At 43.6% G+C, this 21,181-nt stretch overlaps 1 protein-coding gene across 35 annotated transcripts in view; it reads right to left on the bottom strand.

The window, feature by feature from the left end:
• The window catches only part of CLASP1 (cytoplasmic linker associated protein 1), a 164,232-nt gene that overhangs the window by 94,828 nt on the left and 48,223 nt on the right, over positions 1-21,181 (bottom strand). The window contains exon 1 of one of the 35 annotated variants that reach the window (XM_040561494.1): positions 1,522-1,802. The exons of 33 other annotated variants lie outside the window; for them this stretch is intronic. In XM_040561494.1, the coding sequence (XP_040417428.1) occupies positions 1,522-1,558 (37 nt within the window). In that variant the 5' untranslated portion in view covers positions 1,559-1,802. Of the gene's footprint in view, positions 1-1,521; positions 1,803-21,181 lie in introns of those variants that run through there. One more of the 35 variants, XM_040561493.1, reaches the window with a different exon arrangement.

Raw genomic sequence — 21,181 nt, 5'->3', positions numbered from 1 at the left:
GTTCACTGCAGGGAATGGTTTAGCCTGATCTGATGCTTAACAAGTCGCCTGATTGTATGGTTGGTAACTGCAGACTCAGTAATGTACTTTTCCAGTGTGACTTATTAATAATGTTTCTCCAATAGAAAATATCCAGCAAGGTGACCGGATGGAATTTAAAAACAAATCAAACATTTGTGTGGTATTTTTTTTGTCATTTTGTGCAGTCATCACAGGAATTACTACCCACAGGTTACGAGGTGTCTTACCCATCATATTCTACTACAAGAAGTTATTGAAAACAATTTTTTTCCACCTGAAAGATATAGTCTAGTTCAAACAGGTAATAATTTCAATAACATTTGCTCAGAATTACAGAGAAGGGTATGGCAGATCAAAATAAGACTTTAAAATGTGTAAGCTCTGAAGCCACTAGGAAGGGGTTTAATGATGCAGATAAACTTGTATAGACCTTGAATACAAAATCTTCCAGACAAAATTTGCCCCAGTTGCATTTATTTCAAATGCCTGTATGTAGATACTAAACAAACGACTATTTATCATATATATTACCAGCCAAGAGCACGTCAGTCATACTCAAAACGTAGTTTATTACTTCAAAATCACTTGCATCTGGTAACAGAATCCTCCGTCAGTCACATTACAGCCTACCTAGACACTCTTATTTAACTCCCTCCCTCTTGCATCTGCATTTTTAAAACCTCATCCCTCCAAAAGGAAAAGAGGGTGTGGTTTGCTCTTTTATGTAACACATACAAATTCAGAAAAACATATTAAAATGATTGCACTTCGGTAGCATTTTAGCAATTAAATCAGTGTAAAACAGGCTTCTGAGTATTAACTAAATCAACAACACAAAAAAAAAAAAAACAGCAACCAACTAGCCCACAGGTTTGGGGATGTTTAGGTTACAATCACATCTTCATTAAGTTTATAAAAAATAAATAATAAACAGTTATCTAGTATTCCTTCAATAACCAAACAGCATTTTCTGATCTGAGCAGTGTAGAATAACAGAGACATGCAGAACTGCACACCAAGTCGTTCAGCAGCACGTGTGCAGGACAGAAAGAGAAACAAAGAACAGAAAGAAACCTGAACATGGGAGTTCAGAAAATAAGAGAAAAATAAGCTACTGCCCATTATCTTCAAAAAGCCTTCCCCCCCCCATCCATTGACCCGTGATCACAACAATCAGTTGAACCAGGATGATATTTTTTTGCAGCCCGTCTACAAATCACAAGGTGCCAAATTCAGCATGGGTGTAACTCATCACTCCAGCAGAGATGCACCAAAGCAGAATCAGTACGACACTGTACCATTAAATAACCACGGATATTCTCCCATACACGCCCCCCCGTGCTCATTTATAAGGGACATAGTGCTCTCCATCCGAGACATGCCCCTATAAAAGAGGCCTTTGTCTGCTCACCACTCTGCTGTCTTAGGGAAGCAGAGAACACAGTTTGCTTTAAAATTTTCAATCCCTTTACATTATTTAATAAGGAAAGAATAGCTTACAAGTACATATCCTTCTGCAAATAAGCTTCCTCAACATTCCTTCATATTTTCCATAGCGTGCCCAGATGTAACGGTGCTTCTCAGAGAGCCGCGGCTTTCAGCCCAGAGCATAATCAATCATTGCCCCTCGGATTCATTAGGCATGCTGTCTTCGCACATGGATTCAAACAGCTATGGCTTCAGTCCTCTCCAGCAGCTCCGCAGGATTCTCGGGAACACCCATCTCAGCCCAGGAAACTTCAGGGCACTTCTAGGAAGGAAATTCCCTGCTCGCGAGGGGAAGCCGGGACAAACAATCCGGCTGCAGAGGAGCTGCCTCTGCCTGGCTGGGCTGGCTGGCGCTGGGAGCCAGCCTGACTTTATCCCCTGGGAAGCACTAACAGGAGCATCTCAACAGCTGTCATCGTTTGTCCATGACGAATAAATTTAGTCATTATTCATCTCAAAATGTAACCCCTTCACGTCTGGCCAAGGTGTAAAAGAGGGAGAGGAGGCTGTGCTGGCTGCTCAGGGACCACAGCAAATAAGGGCCGGCATTTTCCCTGCCTGAACTATCAGCCTGGGACCTTTTAAAGCAAAGTAATTGGGGCTCAGATTTCCTCTCTGATGAAGTGAGATGCTTTCTGGCTTTTAAAAACGTTACGATGCCAGACTGGAATCTAGTTATTTACCTGTAGCTTTAGAGAAGAGCACTAACTGTGCTGACTAGAGATGGGGAAAACAGCTGACAATTATGTCTGCTCCCATCGCAGATGCCCTGCTATGGCCTTGGGGCCCGTCTCTGCAAGGTACTTGGTCTTACTTGGTCTGCTCTAGCCCCACTGCGCCCATTTATCACGTACCCCACGTCCAAGCTGGTGGAGTTGAAGGCAGCAGGCAACTTGTACAAACCTCCCTTTCCAGCACACAGCCTCCCTCCACCCCTTCAACTACACATTTAAATTTAAGCACTCAAAATCTCTAGCTTGATATCTAAGTGGAGTGAAGCACCGAGAAGAAAGAAGCAGAATCTGCAGCAGCACTGCTTACTCTCTAGGTTTTTCCACCCGGCTTTCAGTTCCTTACAGCAAACAACCTATTTATGCCATCCCAAAGGAAATCAGAGATCTCTAGTAGAAAATATTTTAAAACCAAATTCAAAAATTTAAATAGCTACAGAAATAAATCCAGACATTTTCTCCTGTAAATCCCTCGCTCTGAGACAGCTGTGAGTCGGCTGTGCAAAACCACTTGGCTCCCTGGCACCTGCAGCGAAACCCATTAGCTGATTTTTGCTCAGGTATGAGCAAACCGCCTGCACGTCCCTCACCAGTCCTCCCCCCAGGGGCAGGTGAGGCTGGGCAGTACCAGGGGAAGCCCCTGCACAGGTCTGACACCAGGAGCACACACCCCAACGCTGAAGCTGAAAGAGGTTTCAGCACACCACAGTCCCGTGCTCAGCCCCTCTTGGCAGGCAAAGCCCAGCTCCCTGGAGACCCACGGAGCCTCTTTAGATGCACAGGACACGCAGCATGAAAAGCCACCGATGCCAAAGGCCATGCAGAATGCTTCTCCAGCCCCTCCTTTCTCCTCGTTTTGGCAGATGTGACCCCACCTGCACTTAGTCCATGTTTTTCAGACAGACACCCTCAGACACCTGTGTATCACCATCACTTTGGCTTTTTTCGCTTACTTCTTATGTGTTGCCCTTTGCAAACTAGAATAGAATTGTGTGGGAGAGTTGTTCTTCTTAATAAAGGTTCCTACAGTGGAAATCAAGACAATATTTTATGACCATAATAAATATATTAACACAGAGACCATGATTAATCGGAGATAAGGTAGTGCTCAGAGCCAATCCAAGAACATTAGCACGGAGTCACAGCATGCCAGGTAAGTGGATGAATACTTGCTTTTTATTTTAATAATCCTTGCCTTTAATCCAAGGGTTTCAGTTTTCCTTTCTTAGCTAGGAAATGAGATTCATCGTTTGAACTGCTGCCTCATTCTGTCTAATTATGAGCTAATGATCATGCTCGTAACCTAACGGGTCTTCAGCTGCCACCACAAAGGGTAATAAAATTCCTGAAAGCAGTAATACTTTCAATTGTTTTCTGCTCCAAATAGATCATATTTATAGGCAGGCAGTTGTTTTGATATACCTCCTCCTGCTCAGTCTATCGGCACACAGCCACTGCAATCTCGCAGCATATTGTTTTCTGCCATCCCTCTAAGCAGAAAAGCAATCTGGCAGTAGCAGCAATAATAAACAAGCCACATTTTTGGTAGACAGGAATCCCACATTTTTTAAACCAATTCCAGTATAATAAAGTTAACTGAAGAAATGTGCACAGACCCTGACACAACAGCACCCAACAACAGACTAGGCAGACACAGTCTACATATAGAAAGCGAATACTAACTCATAGCAAAGAGGATAAGAAATAGCCCCTGCAAAATGGAAATCTGTTCTCAAGTACTAGCCTGACAAATCAGACAAAATCTTCTGGTAGAAGACCCATCCAAAATCATGCTACTCATGAATGATTCAAATCACTTTTCTGAGGGATTTTATGATTTCCAATCCTGGAATCAGACAGTTCCAATGCAAGTTTTATCCATGATAACAGTAGATTGAAAACAAGAGCCTTAAAGCCTTGAAAACTAGAGAAAAATAAAAAGGATTTAACATTTATGAGTTGTTTTGCTTCAAAACATGATTTTTAAAGCCATAAGTTCACAATATTATTGTCTTCATGCTAACAAGCCATACCATGCACTTTCTAATGGCATGTGTATTAACACAACCAAGAATACAGCAGCCAAAGCACTTCTCAGAAACTTCTGTCCATCAGTTCCACTGATTATTTTAGTACCGTTCATACAAACAACGAAACAAGAATCACAAGTGCATGTGTTAGGGCTGCACAGAGGCAGACTTCGCTCCATATGGATTGGGAAAAAAAAATAAAAAAAAATCGAGACAGTCACAGACATGCACACAAGGCAAAAAGCAAAAGAGAAAAAGATTTGTTTTCCCCGAAGTCATCCTTGGAAATACAATACTCTCACAGTGCCCTTTTCCAACCAGCCACACACAGCTTTCCACCAGACCTCAATTACATCAGGAAATCCACAACACACACCTTGCAAAAAATACTCCCACTCCAAAAGCCCACGTGTTTGCATACAGTTTGGGTTTAAAGGGCAAAAGCAGGCTTTTCCTACACCACACCTAGCCTCCCTGCCACCCAAGGCTTGCTGTTCGACCTCTCGGAGCACAAGCCTGCAGTTCATAGCCCGGCTGCCTGTATAAAGATAGGATTATCTCTGACCGCAGCTTTCCACACTCACACCAATTATTTCAGTCCATCACACGCTCAGCAACATGGTGTCACTTGTTTCACTGCTGCAGCTCTCCCTGTTGCCTTTACCTGAGGGTTCTGCCCCTTTTTTTGTTCTAGACCCTGGAAAACACCCTTTAAATTGTGCAGAGCAAAAAATTCGGCAGCAGTAGCTGCAAGCAAAGACCCCACACCTCCTCACAGCGGTCTTGCTGGCATAATCTTCACAGATAAAAACATAAAATGGGTCACATAACCTGAGCCCCAGAGACACCAATCAATGAGAAAAGCTATCTACAGGATGGACCAACGGGATCTTTTAGAGTCAGGAAATACCTTTTTCCAGAAGCATAAGAATTAATTGCCTTACTGCAGGTCTAGCACAGCTGCAGGAAAATGTTGCTTGATTTTTGAACAGCAGGTAAAGCACAAAGCTTTCCATTTAACTAGTATTAATCCTCTGTGCTGCACAGTGCCAATGGTAAGGTTTCTCCTCATCCTTAGCAAAGTTTCATTATTTAGGCAAATAATTCTAAAAGAGGAATTGAGTTATTCTGCTCTGCCTTTTGTTCACTAGGCAGCAAAATTCTATTCCGCAGAAGCACAGGAGCTCCTTCAGGCAGCACCTCCGCAGGCACACATGGCAGTGCAGCTCAGGTTGAAGAGCAAGGTCGAAAGAGGTTGAAAACCTCAGGGCATTGCCAGAATCTGGATTAAGCTCCATTCCGAAACATATCTTTTTTCCTAAACCACTTTTTCCTCCCTCCTGCTAAGTCTGAGAGCAGTGTTCCAAATACTTACTTACTTTCCCAATATAATCTTTGAAACTGGTTTACGCATATTCAGACAGGATATTTGCGAGTGGCTCAGTGGAAGTGGAAATCACATCGTAAGATACTGAAGTTTTAATTTAGTCGTCGACAGGTTGCTGGAAGCTAAGCCCCACTTGGAATTGAATTTTCTGTGTTTCCCGGGGTTAGTACCCAGCAGTGCTGCGCAGGAGCAGCTACTGAAGCCCATGCTAAACTGAGCTCCCAGGGAGACATCTGCTGGCCAGGGCTCGGCTTTATTTGCCAAAACCCAAGTGAAAAAGCTGATACCTGGGGAATCAATACATGGTTTTGTTTTACCTCAACTGTCTATGTCTTCTTCGAATGAAGTGAATTAAGAGGCACAGCGGGAATCTGAAGCCTTTAAATGGACAGCTGCTTTTCACCCAGGCAGGCCAGGAGTGCTGCGCAGACTGCTCAGGTGCCGCCAGCCCCACAGAGCAGAGCGTGGTTCGGGTTTCCAGCGATCGGCACCATCTGCTGCCATGACATCATCCCAAAAGGCATCTTCTTCTCCAGCCTGCACGCCCCAAATGGCATCCCCGTGTAAATCCCTCACCCACCCCAGTAATTATCACTAAGTGTAGCTCACCTAGGCGCTGGCTGCTCTGTACCACGCAACACTGTCAACAAAAGGAAATTGCATTTTATCTTGCTCTCGCATATTGCTTCCTGAAGGGCTGTTCATTTTCTGTAACGCGCCACATCGAGTTGTGAAGTGGTGACAACTAATACACAGAGCTGTATTAGGAAGAGAAGAGCATCCTGACATTTTTAGGACAAAGCACTGTTACAAAAAGGCTGTAAGCATCTTATTGCCTCAAGTTTCCCAGAGCACATTGGGGAAGGAGAAAGGCAGAAATGCTGCAGCCGTAAGCTTCCTAAAAATACCTCCAAAGAGATAAAAATGATGAGCCACAGCCTTGTTTCCTTTTGCAACAGGTCTTAGGATAGCTGGGTCTGTGAAGTTAAGCCAGTACGGTGTGCTGGAGAGCCTTGGGGAAGATGTAGGTCCAGCCTAGCCCAAGACCTTGCTTTCATCCTACAAGACACTGGAGGCATCCAAACCTTTCCAAGCAGACCCCCCCCCCACAAGCAAATAAATGCAACATGTGCAGTTACGGATGAAAAAGGAGAAAAGCAAGGCCATCAGTCTAGTTTCATGGAGCCACAGAAAACAAGAGCCAAGGCTTCTGCCTCAAGGCGTTCATCTGCCTGGTTAAAGGCTAATGCAAGAACACAGATACTACAGCTGCAGAAATTATATGGTGTTATGCACATTACACATCAGTGATTTCCACCCAGAATGCCTGGCCTGATGCATAATTAATAGACTTTAATTAGTTAACCATTTAAAAAACTGTAAAAATGCTCAGTGGGCCGATAACCACGAGATTAGACTGTCTAAAACCACAGGTGGTTGCCATGGAAGGAATAATAGGGAGCAATGGGCAGCGATTCCATACCCTACATGCATCTTGAGAAAGATTATCAACTACAGCAGGTATGATCAGAATGATGACCAGGAATTTCTATCATAAAGAAATGTTTCATCTTTTTAAAGGAAGATATTACTACAGCCTGAGAAGGCATATATGCAAACACTAAAGCATACAGATGAATTTTGTTTTATTTAAAGATAACTCTAAAGTTGGATTTTATTACCAAGCATACTCTAGATCTACAAGCAGTTACCAGAGGTTTGGCACATCTGCTGATGGAAAGTGTGACTGGCAATGGCATTAGGAGCTCCTGGACAACTGCTACTGAAGTTAAAGAGTTGGCTGTATGCTCTCTGCAGCATCACACTGCAACTGTTGGCAAGGGAAAGGGATGGGGAACCTGGGGATTCTGCTGAGAAAGGTTTGCCATGAATCAAGCCACCTTTGTATCCTCTCTTTTGATACACTGAATTAAAAAAAAAAATATAGTAACTGAATAATTAGCATTTTACATTTCCCAGGAGTATTATAGAGAAGACAGACTCAAGATGATCAGTGAATTCAACAGTAACCTGGAAAAATGTTCTTCTTTTAAAAGTAGAAACCAGTAGGTAACAGATTATGAAAACATTTTGGACTCTAAGTACCAGTTGGAAAATAAAAACACCCAGCCTCAGAGCAATATGTCATTTCTTTTTACTTTTAGTGAAGAACAATTGTTTGGTAACTTTCAGAAGTTACTAAGGCCTTTCAATCACAGAATGACTTGGGTTGGCAGGGACATTTAAAGCCCACCCGGTTCCACCCCTGCCATGGGCAGGGACACCTCCCACCAGCCCAGGCTGCCCAAAGCCCCATCCAGCCTGGCCTTGGACACTGCCAGGGATGGGGCAGCCACAGCTTCTGTGGGCAACCTGTTCCGGTGTCTCGCCGTAGAAAATGATTTCTTCCTAATACCTAATCTAAATCTACCTTCTTTTAGTTTTTTATTTCTAATAATACTTCACACAAATTTCTTTCTGTATCATATGGATGGGATTATCTCAATTTTTTAACACATACTTGAATCAGGCAAAGAAAACACCCAGAACCACATGAGTCCAGATCATCCGAAAAGATCACAACCTGACCAAATGGCAGAAGAATGCACGTGAACACAGAACTCAACCTGGCTGTTTTTTAGACACCGACACGTCAGATTTCCTTCTATGATTTCAAATAAGCATGGAGAGGTTTTAGCAAAAGGGTGGTCTATCTGATGCACGCTTCAACAAAGTATATGGATTCCATTTAGTTTGATAACAGAGCCTGAAAGAAAAAATATGTATTTAATATGGCTTCCAATATTAGCATAGTTTGAATTCCTGATCAAAAATTGTAAAGCTCCAAATCTAGACACCAATTTCTTGGGCCTTCTTCACCCACCCCTTCAAAGCTGCATCTTAAGTAAATCATTGCCTTAAGGAAGGAAGTCATCGGGAAAAAGGCTCCAAAGCCAAAAATATGCCAGAGCTTATAAAATATTAACGGTATGCATGGCTTCTGTTTTCCCTAAGCTTGTTTGCTCCCCCTAAGTCCTTTAAAACCTAAGATAGATCTAAGCACCTTCCCTCTACGTTCCTCCCTCAGACAAAATCATCATCATTAGGTAGGTACATCATACTCAGGGGGGTGGGGAAATACAAAGGGGGGAGTCGAGACATAGTTGAAACTTCTTTCCCTTTGTCATTAATGACTTTAGATTACTAAATTGATATTCATATTTCAGAGGCATTGTGAAACCCCGAGCAAGCAGGAGACTCGTATGCTACAAAGAAGAAAAAAGCATCTTTCCCAAAGAGCTTATAATATAAATAATGCAAAGTATAGTTGAAAAGAATTACCGTTATTCTGACTTGATTTATAGAAAAGATAAGCATGAAAATCCTCCTCCCTTTCTTTTAAAAGAAAAAGAGCACTTAAGAAATGCAAGTCCTTGTGTCCTAACCAGTCCAATTAACATAATCCTGCTTCACTCATTCTTATTTGGCCCCCATCTATGGCGCTATTCGCCTTCTCCCCATGGCTCAGTGCCCTTATACAATCACTCTCAGGTCTCTGTGCTTTAAGTAAAACCTAAGCCTGTTGCGCAACTACCCCAAACTGAAAGTTGATCCCAAACAGGACTTAATAATTTGATGCCACAAGTGGGCATTTCAGTTCTTTGGTAGTCTCCCATGTATTCTGTGTGTATTGGCAGTTTCCCTCATATGAGGCTACTTACTGCGTCACGAGTCAGAAGAAGTCAGGAAATCAGAATTGGAAAAATGTGTTATGACAGACCATCATAGCGGTGATTCACCTGACCTGAATTCTATGAACCTGATCCGAGTTCTACCAGCTCCTCTGTGGTCCCTCTACCGCTTGACTGACCCCGCGACCACCTTTCTCACAAAACACGTGAAACAAAGGGATTAGGTAGGACCGTGGGCAGGCTAATTTTGACATAAATCACCTGTTTTAGATTGGAGTTCAGAGCTTGTAAGAGGTGGTGGAAGCTATGAATAAGCACAGCTATGAGCAGGCAAAAGATCTTCTCTGGTACAAGGACAAAGTCTGTCGTGTAAAACGAAGGATGAATTTGCCTCAGGACTCAGACTCACAATCAAATTATTTCAGCTTAACAAGTTATAAGACACCATCTGAGCCACAGAAACAGCCCTTGTGCTGCTCTTAAGCTGCAGCAAATGCAAGGTAATATAATTTAACTTAGCCCTAAAGAAAGAAGGTTAAGCCAAGCCGGATCATTCACATTTACCAGAGACAAAGAATACCAGCAAGAATTACAACCCAGCTAAACATCTTACCCTGCATATAGCCATTACAGACTTCACAAAACAAAAACAGACCTAAATGGAATTGGAGACGGTAAAATATGAAGAGGTTTCCATGCAAAAGCTAGGAACACTGACTGCAGAACCTGCCTTAGCTGTTTGCACAGCTGCTGGAAATACATATGTATATATCACTTATCTTCCCTTAGCAGTGACACTTTTTCGTAGACTACTCTGCCAACCTGCAGTAGCTGTTGGGAGAATGGGACTTAAAAAGGTGTTGAGCACTGCTGGATGACATCCTACCACCCTCACTTACTCAGAAAAACTACTGAAATCATTAGGTGGGGCAATGTCAATCACAACTAAACATCACAGTTCTGAAAAACCGTGAGGAATCTCAAATCTATGCCAATGCAGAGAAAATCTCCTGCCCAGTCTTACATGGATGGGGATTTTCTCAAATTAAACACAACTAATTTCTATCTGTACGGATTTCTGGTTTCACAGTGGCATGCTTGCCTCCACGCAAGAATGAAAAGGAATCAAGTCGGAAATAAAAGAAAACATCACTTCGTTAATATAATAAGGAATCACTTTCTAAACAGCTTAAGCTATCTCCTCTCCCTTCAGCAAGTCTGGCTTGCACAGCCATTTTGTACATCCATGACCCTGAAAGATCACTGCATTGCTAAATCAAATAGCCACATCAGATAGCAACCCCTTCCCTCTTGCACTGATACATCTGTCCTGTAGAGAGCTACTTCCCTTCACATATGACATCTCCATTTTACTCCTAAATTGCAAACTGTGAAGTGTAGTCCATAATAAGACTCAGCTCCCAGAAACAAACTTTGCCCTTTTCAGCAAGCTGTTTATGCCGTAAGCAGAAGTCATCCAGGCTGCTGCAGCCTCCATTACACCCCTGTGTTTCTGCTTTGTGAAATATGGCCTCAAGTAGTAAATAGCGTCATAAATACACATGCTGGAAGATAAACAGTTCCTAACTTCATTTCAGGTTTAGGATGCACAGTCTACCCTAAAGGTTATACTTGTAAAGCTTAAAAATTACAGGGCTTTTTACTACCGAGCCTGAGACACAGACAAGCCAACACCGTGGTATCTTTCCCTACAAAGTGGGGTGCCTATGGAAATGGGCACTGGAAAGTACCAAGGAGAGACAAAGATCAAGTTCTAAAAGACAAAGGGCAGTTGGGATGTTGGGTGGAGAAGGGAAGACATGGAAATGACTGCAAAAAAAATCCTAAGTCAGATTTCATTAGCTGGGTTTTATGAGATATCCTGAGAACTGATGAATAAATGTCACCTTATGTCAGATCGACTCTTATGCTCAGCAAGGAAGATGCAAGCATCACTTTCAGTCCAGTAATTCAATTAAATACTTCCTAGTAAATGAAGTCATGAACCCCTAACCTCTATTGTTATAACGTCCCTTCAGAGAGTTTGATGTTAAAAGTGACATTCTCTCTCATGTCTTATCCAAGTGGTAATTCAAATATCCAATCATCCCACCAAGAATGCCTTTTTGGTGAATATTTTCTGAGCTGCTAGACACACGGCTTCAAATCCTAGGATAACTATCTAGGATGAATCAAGGATGACCAATTTAAACCTCCTTTTTTGTCCAGATACATTACGGTGTGTCATTTAATGCACGAAGACTGTCTGGCTAGGGCACAAAACTTCAGGTCCATCTACTCCCTGGGACTTGCAAGGTTATGAGGCAACCGGTATTGGTTCAGGTGTAGATGGACTGAGAAATCAAGACAAAGTGGATTCATAATACTGTAATAACCTAACAGTGAGGAACAGAACAGAGCACATAAGCAACCAACTGCATAACCAAGCAGCAAAGCATTTGAGCATAAATCCTAATTAATTAGGACTGTCAATAAAAGTTAATAGATCACTTTTAATCTTGCACAGGGTTCTTTGAAGTTATTCATCAAATTAAAATAAATAAGCCAGGCTGAACTCTGAGGCACTTCTGCCTTGGCAACTCCATACTGGGTTCCAGGATGGAGCTGTTCACTATAAAGATCGTCACCCTGAGCTAAATATCTGCAGCTATCAGGCCACAGCGACGACAGGGGAGAGCTGAGGGAAGAAAAGCTCCTTCAAGCACCTACTGAAAACAAAGACAGGAGGAGGCTGCTTCCTCAGGTTTGCTTCATTTCCTGTAGCCCCATTTCTACTGAATCCCTATTTTAGATGATTTTTTGTCACCTCCTCCTCACTCTGCATTCTTACCCAGGAGAAAAACGCATGACTTGGAGCAGAAGAGGTACAGAAGAGTATCCTTTCTGCTTTGCAAGAAGATAAACTGATTATTTTCTTCTCATCCAGTGAACTCCTGCAGGTTCTCACCCAACTACACAATGCTCTGTAAAACACCAGTGCGCTGTACAACAAAAAAGCCTGAGTTCAGTATTATTAAAAGCACTCTGCATCACATGCACTGCAAGGCCTCCAGATGTACCTAGAATTTACATTCTAGAGAGTAAAGAGCAAAAGAGGATGAGAGATGTCAGAGAACTAAAAGTATTTGATTTTAAACACATTTAATTTCAGATATAGCATCAAGCCTGCGGCAGAGGAACGAACGTTACAGAGATGATGCACTGAGACTAAACTGGCTTGGGTCTTCTTTCTAGCGTTAATACTTCAAAGCTCATACGGAAAACCTTTTGGAACATGACTGCTCCTTTTACACGTATCAATAAGGAGTATATGAAGTTGGGAGAATAAGTTGTTTAAAATGAAATATGTTTTAGACAGCATAAATCTAATGAGGAAAGTAAAAGTCCTTGTATATCATTCACTTCACAATAGCCATTTTTATTATTATTGTAAGTTATAATATTGCTTAGGATCAGCAGTGGGGATTCCAGACTGTTTTGCATTTGCTTTCCATTTCCACGGATCAGAGCGGAAGGAGTGCCCATGTCAGTGTCATGCTGCAGGCAGCCAAGTGTTAATAATCCCTCTGACAGGCAGGCTTACTATCGGTTGGCACAGTAAGTAACACTCAACCTCCATGACTCAAACACTATCAGGTATGGAGCTGGTAATAGCACGGAGGAGGTGTGAAAGTGGAGGCAGAGCTGAGTACCAAATTAGCAAGTTTTTATTATTAGCAGCTGTTTCCAGGCATTGCTTAGACTATCTGAAGGCTCAGTATGAAGAACTAACATTAAAATAAATTTGCATAAACAATTGACTGCAGTCTGTAAAGACATGGACTGGAGGAAAACAGAAAAGCATATCGCTAGTAGCAGCTCAGAAAATGTCAGCAGGCTGGGTTGCAGAAGAAAGCCCCATAAACCCTTCTCCAACCAATTCAGTAATTTTTAGCATGTAACATGGGCGGCTGTTGCCTTAACTGCAAATAGTGGGATGCTCACAGGGCACTGCCTTCTGTCAGCAGCTCTTACAAAAACCAAACACGGGCCAAGCCAGCAGCTAACAGCACATTGCTTCCAGAAGCAGCCAAAACTAGAAGGAAAAGGAATAAAAGTTGTGGGAGAATGTCATTTCCAATCCCCCAAGTCAAATTCTACACTCCAACAGACCTTTGGCATCTCTGGATGAACCAAAGTGCCAGTTACAGTTTGGGGGCCCCACTGGATCACTTTGCTCCTTTGGGAAGCACAAGCATGAAAGCCCTGAGAGCTTGCAGGTACCCCAGAAGCATGAGATTTTGTCTGGGGATAATGACTCGTACATGGCCCACTGCTTTACCAGCTATCGGTCTCTTCACAGAGAAGAGGTTTGGGGCTCCCCCAGGACATGAGAGCAGGATGAGCCTGGTTCATCTGTGGCTCCTAAGTAAATCACCTGGGTCACCTGAGCCACCTGAATGACTCACCTCAATTCCACGGCGCTTTACTTCCAAGCAGCAGGAACTATTATTTTGCCCAGACTGAAGCTGAGAAGCTCAGCTGTACAATGGCTGGCAGTGGTTCATGTCGCTGTGGCAGCGTGACAGTCAGCGATCAGCACCCTCGTTCAAAGGAGCAAGGAGATGGACCCAGCCCAGAAGCTTCCAGCCTACCTGAAACACTTCAAGAACCTGAAGCACCTTAAGCACAGCACGCAGTTCCCATAGGACTACCCATTGCTAATAAAAGGGCTTAGGGCTTCTGTACACAACAGATCAATGGAGTAGAGCAAGGGGCAATGGGAGGACAAAGCTTGGCACAGCCCTCCGGTTCCCCAAACATTGCCAGATCAGAATCCACGATGGGGAGCCACAACCCGGACAGGGAAGAGAGCACTGAACCATCAGCCTGCATAACCACCTGCACCTAGGGGAACTCCTGTCCTGCTAAGGTAACGCAACCAAGCTAAAAATATGAAACCATGCTCATGCTGCCCCTTTGGTGAGGGTCTCTTCATGGCATTATTTACTTTGAAGGAAAGGGGCTGTTAATGGATGCAAAGATCTTTCCCTTCTGGCACTACAGCAGGAGGAATCTGTAATTGTCTCTCACAAAGTTAGGCAAGTCCCACATTTGAACTTCTCCATGCATGTCCTGTTCTCGTTTAGGCTCTGCAAACAAGAACGACTCTTTAACAAGGATGACCAAAAGGTCAAGCAGCACACTGCTAGAATGGAAAAACCCATAAATAAGTCCCTCCACAAAATTAAAAAAAAAAAAAAAAAGAAGAACATAAATGAGGAATTTAAACGGAGAACTAAAAGCAGTGACATCAAAGCAGTCTCGAGCCCATCCAAGTCTGACTCCTGCAAGCACACCACCATACTCGCAGATCATCTGGTTCTTTTTAGCAGCCATCTGTGCTTGCCTTTCCTTACAGACGGACGAGCAAACAGAGGAGCGAGCACATGTGAAGCACTGCACGTGACGCACAACTATATTTAGACTCCCTTCGCTCCAGAGTTTGAAAACAAGTAAGTTCAGGTGTTTTAATTGGCAAGCATGAATTTCAACTCCACCTTCACATACCAGCATTAATAAAAAAAAAAAAAATCAATAGTCCAAGAAATTAGCCTCATTTTTATAACTGTTTGCTATGCCTTCTTTCCCATGCAAAGATTCGTGGGACCCTACTACCACACACCCTCCATTTACATAGGAGACTAAATTGAAGTTTTCACTGTCAGACAGACCCCGCGAAGACAGAACATAGAACATAGGGTATTTCCCAAAGAACCTCCATTCCTTTCTGTTTTCTAGTAGTTTTTGTTTTATTTTTGTTTCTTAACATTAAAACCCAGGATCCTACTAATCCCTGCCAGCCCCGGGAAGCCCCCTCCCATTCACACAAAGAGCCACCGATAATTACTGCCTGGAACACGGGTGGGTTTGTCTGGGGAGGTTCCCCCCTGCCTTGGGCACAAAGAGTATATTTAAACCAGGTTTACTTAGCTTCCTTTTGTAAACATGACAGAAAAGGGTCAAAAAATGAGTCCAAAAATGTGTAGCTTCCCTACATGGGAAACTGGAACACGGAGCTCAGCAACCCAGAGAAGCTTACAATTAAAAATAAAGGTTCAGAAGACTTAAAAAGGGTATTTTGAAGTATGGCAAGAAGATTAAATGGAATGAAATGCAGATTCAGCCATTAATATGTAGCAAGCTGATCCGCCGATAAATAATTAGAATATATCCAACGCTTAAATATCAAGCTTTAGTTTTTCATATTAAAATCAAAGCATAATCTGCAGCTTAATTCTTTATTGAAATACTCCCATGCGCAACTTGACAGCCACACTGATGGCAGATCCATAAAACCAGAATGAAGTATTCTCATCAGCTCTCGTATAACATCAAATCAGCAGAGGCTAATCGGCAATACAAGATACATGTTGCCATTTTCAGAGGTGCCTCTGTCATGGCTTGCAGGTGTTTTATGCTGACACCGAATTGTGCTGTTAGCAGAGGTCACATTTTCTTCTTCTGCCTTTAGCACCGTTATCACTTGGATGAACTGCAGTGCTCAGTAAGAGGCGAACGCACGGTATCAAATGACACCAGCAATCTTTGTCTTTAGCTTACTAACACACACGGCCATAAAAGCGCCGAGTCAAAAACACCTGATTAACTTGGAGATCTTAGATAACTACTGTCTCCTACTGAATGAAAAACAAAATCATAGAATAATTTAGGTTGAAAGGGGCCTCTGGAGGTCGAGTGGTCCAAGAGCTCCTGCTCAAAGAGCTGTACCAGGTTGCTCAGGGCCTCATCCAGCCAAGCTTTCAAAATCTCCAAGGACTGAGACTCTCTAGGCAATCTGCTCCAGCGTTTCACCATCCACAATACCAAAAAACCCTATCAGATCATGGAAAAAGCAAGCATAAGGCTGTCCCCTCCCAGTCCCTGCGGTACACAAGTGACTGGAACTTGCATAAAGCCAAAAGAAAATCTCTTGCTAGATAAGGCCTTGTTTTCAGTTCAGGCTTTTCTGGAGTCAGTGGTATAAGCATTATAGGTACAGAAAATGAAGATTCTGGCCCACAAATTAAGAGATGAGACACTGGTTTCCTTTCATCACTACTTGCAGTGCGTGCCATCTTCTAGAACTCACTTCTGTGCCGTAAGGGAGCTTTCTGAAATGGCTGGTGGGATCATTAGTGGCCAAGGGTGCAGAACACCATCAAATACTGCTCAGGTAAGTTCTCACCTCAAACTGGCAGTATATAGCATTTTCTAGAGAATGTAACGTGCTGGTTTAGACGGCTCTGTGGTCCAGCCTTTCAGGGGGCAAGCAAGCAGAAAGGACTGAACTGTTTTCCTCCCACACATGCCAGAGGCCCACAGGGGAATTTCCCACTGTAGCTGACGGAGCACCTTGCCGGTTATGTTCCCTTTGGCTGTCTATCACTTTCCCCCCACCAAGAGTTTCAAACAAATTCCTCAGTTTTGAATCCTGTTTTTAATGAGGACCAGATGGATAAAATAAAGGCTCCATGTTCACCTTGAACTCTTCTGCAGGATTCAGCACAGCTATGTCACAAAATTTCCCTGTACCCCAGTATCCTACCAGATCTCCCCCGTGCTCCGTCAACAGCATGCACAGGGCTGCTTATATGACGCTCCCAGAAACCAGAAATAGTTTGGACAGAAACAGGGACAAAACTGCTTTGAACATATAATAATAAATAGGCTTCAGGGAGCAGGATGGAAGGGAGCAGTAAGCAAGGAGCACGCTGTATATGTGTAAACAAGAACCAACCCAGTCCCAGATTCTTGCAGAATGCCTAGCGTAGCGAGACAAGGGCCAGCACGTCACAAAAACCACACATTTGAGGAAAGCACTAGAGACAAGTATGAAGCTTAAGGGGGTGGGGGGCTAGAGAATAAGTTTCAGGGAGCTGGTGCATAAACATTTTGCCTGTGGAAGCTCAGGATCAGATCTTATTTAAGTCTCGAGTGCAAAGGAGTGTGATTGTCTCTCTGCATCATAAAAGCTCGTGTGATAAGAAATCTCTGCAGATTCAGCTCCTGCCCAGCGCAAAGCTCAAACAGCAGGAGTGTAAATCAGAGCTGAAATGCACTGGCAGAGCTACAGAGGGAGAGAAGCATGCCCAGCCCCTGCCTCTCCAGTGCTGGCTCCAGGACCGCCCCTGCTCTCTCATGTTCACAAGTAATAATTAGGGTGGGGGTGCAGTGGGAGAAATCAAATCATTAAGAACAAAGTTAGACCCCTTCTTCATAAAGCAGACCTAATTAGAAGTGTCAGGTCTCATTATGAGCCAGAGCTCCACTAGATTGGAGAGCCGTTACTCAGGAGAGATGTATACTGAAGACGTGCATCATTTCTTGGAAAGACGGATGCACCTTTCCCCTACCCACACCGCATCCATGAGGAATGGTCCCACTATGTGGGGGGCAGAGGGGGCAGCAACAACTCTGCAAGAGCCACGGCCAGTTGCAGAAAGGAGACATTAGGAGAAACGGTGTTGACATCATTTCATACATAGAAGTGCTACTCCTCTTCCCCCTGAAAGACTTAGAGCAATCTTGCGTAAAACATCCACACAAGGCTATTACAACACATAGTCGGCCAGCACTTTACAGAGCACCCTGTTCATTGAAATCACTAGATAGATCTGTTAATGTCAAAGGGAGCAGATTTGGAGGCAAGAAAAAGCGTGAATTTGTCTTTCCTATGTCTGCATGTAAGTGTCCAGCACTAACAAATTGCTATTCCAGAGAAATCCTAGAACATTTAATATTCATTAGACACAAGCATTAATATCTGCAACTATACCAGACACTTCCATGGCAAGCATCTAACAGCATTTGTTAGAGCTCTGAAGAAAAAGGAGCTGGTCTGGAAATCCAGCTGCTATTTTGCCATTCTTAAGAAAAGCACTTCAAGTGATGCTGTACAGTGAATGAAGATGTTTATCTCTTACTCTACAGTGTATTGTGTGCACTAAGATTCACCTGGCTTCACTCAGAAGGCCAACTGCAACGAAAATGCCATCAGCATTTTTTCCTCAAAGCTTTGGCTGCAGCGAGCTCCCTGCAGGCTACACGTACACTGTAAACCAAGCAAGGATTATCCAGGGCTGTCTGTAGTCTTGGGCTTCGGGGGAATAAACAAATAAAAGATTCAAACTGCTTCTCACAATGCAACAAAAGGACTCCTTTGACAGAGCAAGCAGGGCAGAATTAATTCCTTCAGCAAGCAAAAGAAACCCAGTCATTATATAGCATTTGCTGCCTTAATACTACAAAAAATAGGACACTTTTTACAGTTTGGTTTTGCTCTATTTCACATCACTGTATCTGAGCAGCAAACAAAATACTCCAGCCAAACATAATGAAGGAGAAGGGCAACATAATGCTAGACCAGAGCCAAGTACACACAACGCATTAACTGTACTTCATACTGGAGTAACAAATCAGCACTTGTCTGCTCCTGTGTGTAGAATAAAGGTCCTCTTTATGCCCCTGACTTACAGGGCTGTAACTGCAGTTACTTGTTCTACAGCTGTATGTTAAAACTGGGTACACCATCTGTATCAGTATGTCTTTCTCTCAGAAATGAACTTGATAGTATAATCAGTCTAGTCCAGGATAAGATCAATTGCTTGAATATGGAAAATGAGACTCAACGTAAGGCTACCTTTAAGCCTGCAAAAGCATTAGCTCCTAGGTTCTTTAAAAACAATTATGTGCTCTTTAGTCTAGACACTTGAACACACTTGAATAAGATCTCATGGTTATGGAAACTGTAGCTACTGTGGGTACACTACACAAACCCTGTTCTGCAAGGGCAGGGATGCTTTTCATCCTGCAGGGTTGCGTGTCTCATGCTGTTATTGCTGCTAAAAGCCTATCCTGTAGGTTCACCGGTTACCTAGGGATGGATGCTTTTCAGAAGCTGACGATTACAGCAGCCAAACTCAGTTCACTTGTTAAGCTTACGTCATGCTTAGCCTGAAAACAAATCTCATCAAATAAATGAGAGCAGCAGCACAGGAATTCAAAGCCACACAAGAGGTGTGAGAAATTTCATCTCCCCCAAGCAGTCTTTGGTCATTACTAAGACTGCTGATTAAGGACAGCAATTTAGCTCTAACTGGGACAGGGATCCTATATAAAAAACAGCTTACAAGAAGTATCAGGAGACTACTTTCAAGCACCCAGTTCCCAGGCTTGGCCACAGAACCAGCACATAAAAAGCAGATGGGCAGGACAACCTCCATGATTAGCTGCATTTGTGAAGACTTGTTGACCAAGGGAAGCCAGTAGTTTTAACCTTTTTGCATTTCAGCAAAGCTTTTGATACTGTTCTCACAATATCATTTTGGACAAAATGTCCAGCAAACAGATAGATAAAAACATAATACAATGGGTGAACACTTGGCTGACTGGTCAGGCTCAAAGGGTTACAATAAATGGGGTTACATCAGCCTGGCAGCCAGTCACTAGTGAGGTTCCCACAGTACTCCATTTTAAGGCCAGTTCTCTTCAATGTTTTCATAAATGACTTTGATGCAGGACCTAAGGTATGCTAAGTAAGCTTGCAGATGACACTAAATTGGGAGGACCTGTTGACTCACTCAGTGGTGGGGAGGCCTTGCAGAGAGATCTGGACAAATCAAAGGGCTGGATTATCACCAACCACATGACATTTAACAAGAGCAAGCACCAGATTCTGCACCTGGGACAGGGCCATCTGGAAACGTGTAGGCTGGGGAAGAAAGGTTGGAGAGCGGCCCCACAGAAAGGGATCTGGGGGTTTTGGTTGACAGAAAGTTGAACGCAAGTCAGCAGCGTGCCCTGGCAGCCAAAAGGGTCAGCTATACCCTAGGGTGCCTCAGGCACAGACAGCACAGCTAGCAGGTCGAGGGAAGGGATTGTCCTGCTCTGCCTGGTCCTGCGGCCTCACCTCAAGGACTGTGCGCAGTTTCAAGCACCACAATATAAGAATGATATAAAGCTACTAGAGAGTGTCCAAAGGACGGCTACAAAGATGGTGAAGGGTCTGGAGGGAAAGACACATGAGCAAAAACTGAGGTCCCTTGGTCTGTTCAGCCCAGAGCAGAGCAGGCTGAGGGGAGGCCTCATGGCGGCCTGCAGCTCCCTCACGAGGGGAGCGGAGGGGCAGGCGCTGAGCTCTGCTCTCTGGGGACGGCGACAGGACGCGAGGGCACGGCATGGAGCTGGGACAGGGGAGGGTCGGGCTGGATGTGAGGAAAAGGTTCTGCACCCAGAGGGTGGTCGGGCACTGGGACAGGCCCCCCAGGGAAGCGATCACAGCACCAAGTGCAAGAAGCATTTGGACAACGCTCTCAGACACATGGTTTGATGTTTGGGTGGTCCTGTACGGAACCAGGAGATGGACTTGATGATCCTTGTGGGCCTCTTCCAGCTCCGGATATTCTATGATTCTAAGCTATTTGTAAGCCTCAGGCAAAGTTTCCTACCTCAAGAACAGTTCTGTAATTCTTGCCCTAGCAGAGGAAAATGTGATACCACCACTTCTGCTCAGTGAGGTACTTTACTGTGCTTCCCCAGCAAGTGCTGAAGCCAAAGTGTATAAAATACATAAACACAAGCCCAAGAAGCTTCACAAATCCAGAGCACATGACCATGGGATACTTCTCATTCATAACAGCTTGCCCCTAGCACATCAACCTTTATATATGATATTTGAGCAATTTATACTCCTGACTCTCTTTGAGAATTGAAAGACTGACTTACGTCATAGCTACACTCAAAACGACTGAGGTGTACACACATGTATGA

Source organism: Cygnus olor, chromosome 6 (assembly GCF_009769625.2).
Source record: "Cygnus olor isolate bCygOlo1 chromosome 6, bCygOlo1.pri.v2, whole genome shotgun sequence".
Taxonomy (NCBI): Eukaryota; Metazoa; Chordata; class Aves; order Anseriformes; family Anatidae; genus Cygnus; species Cygnus olor.
Note: the sequence above shows the minus strand (reverse complement) of the source record. Positions and strands in the feature narration are given on the sequence as shown.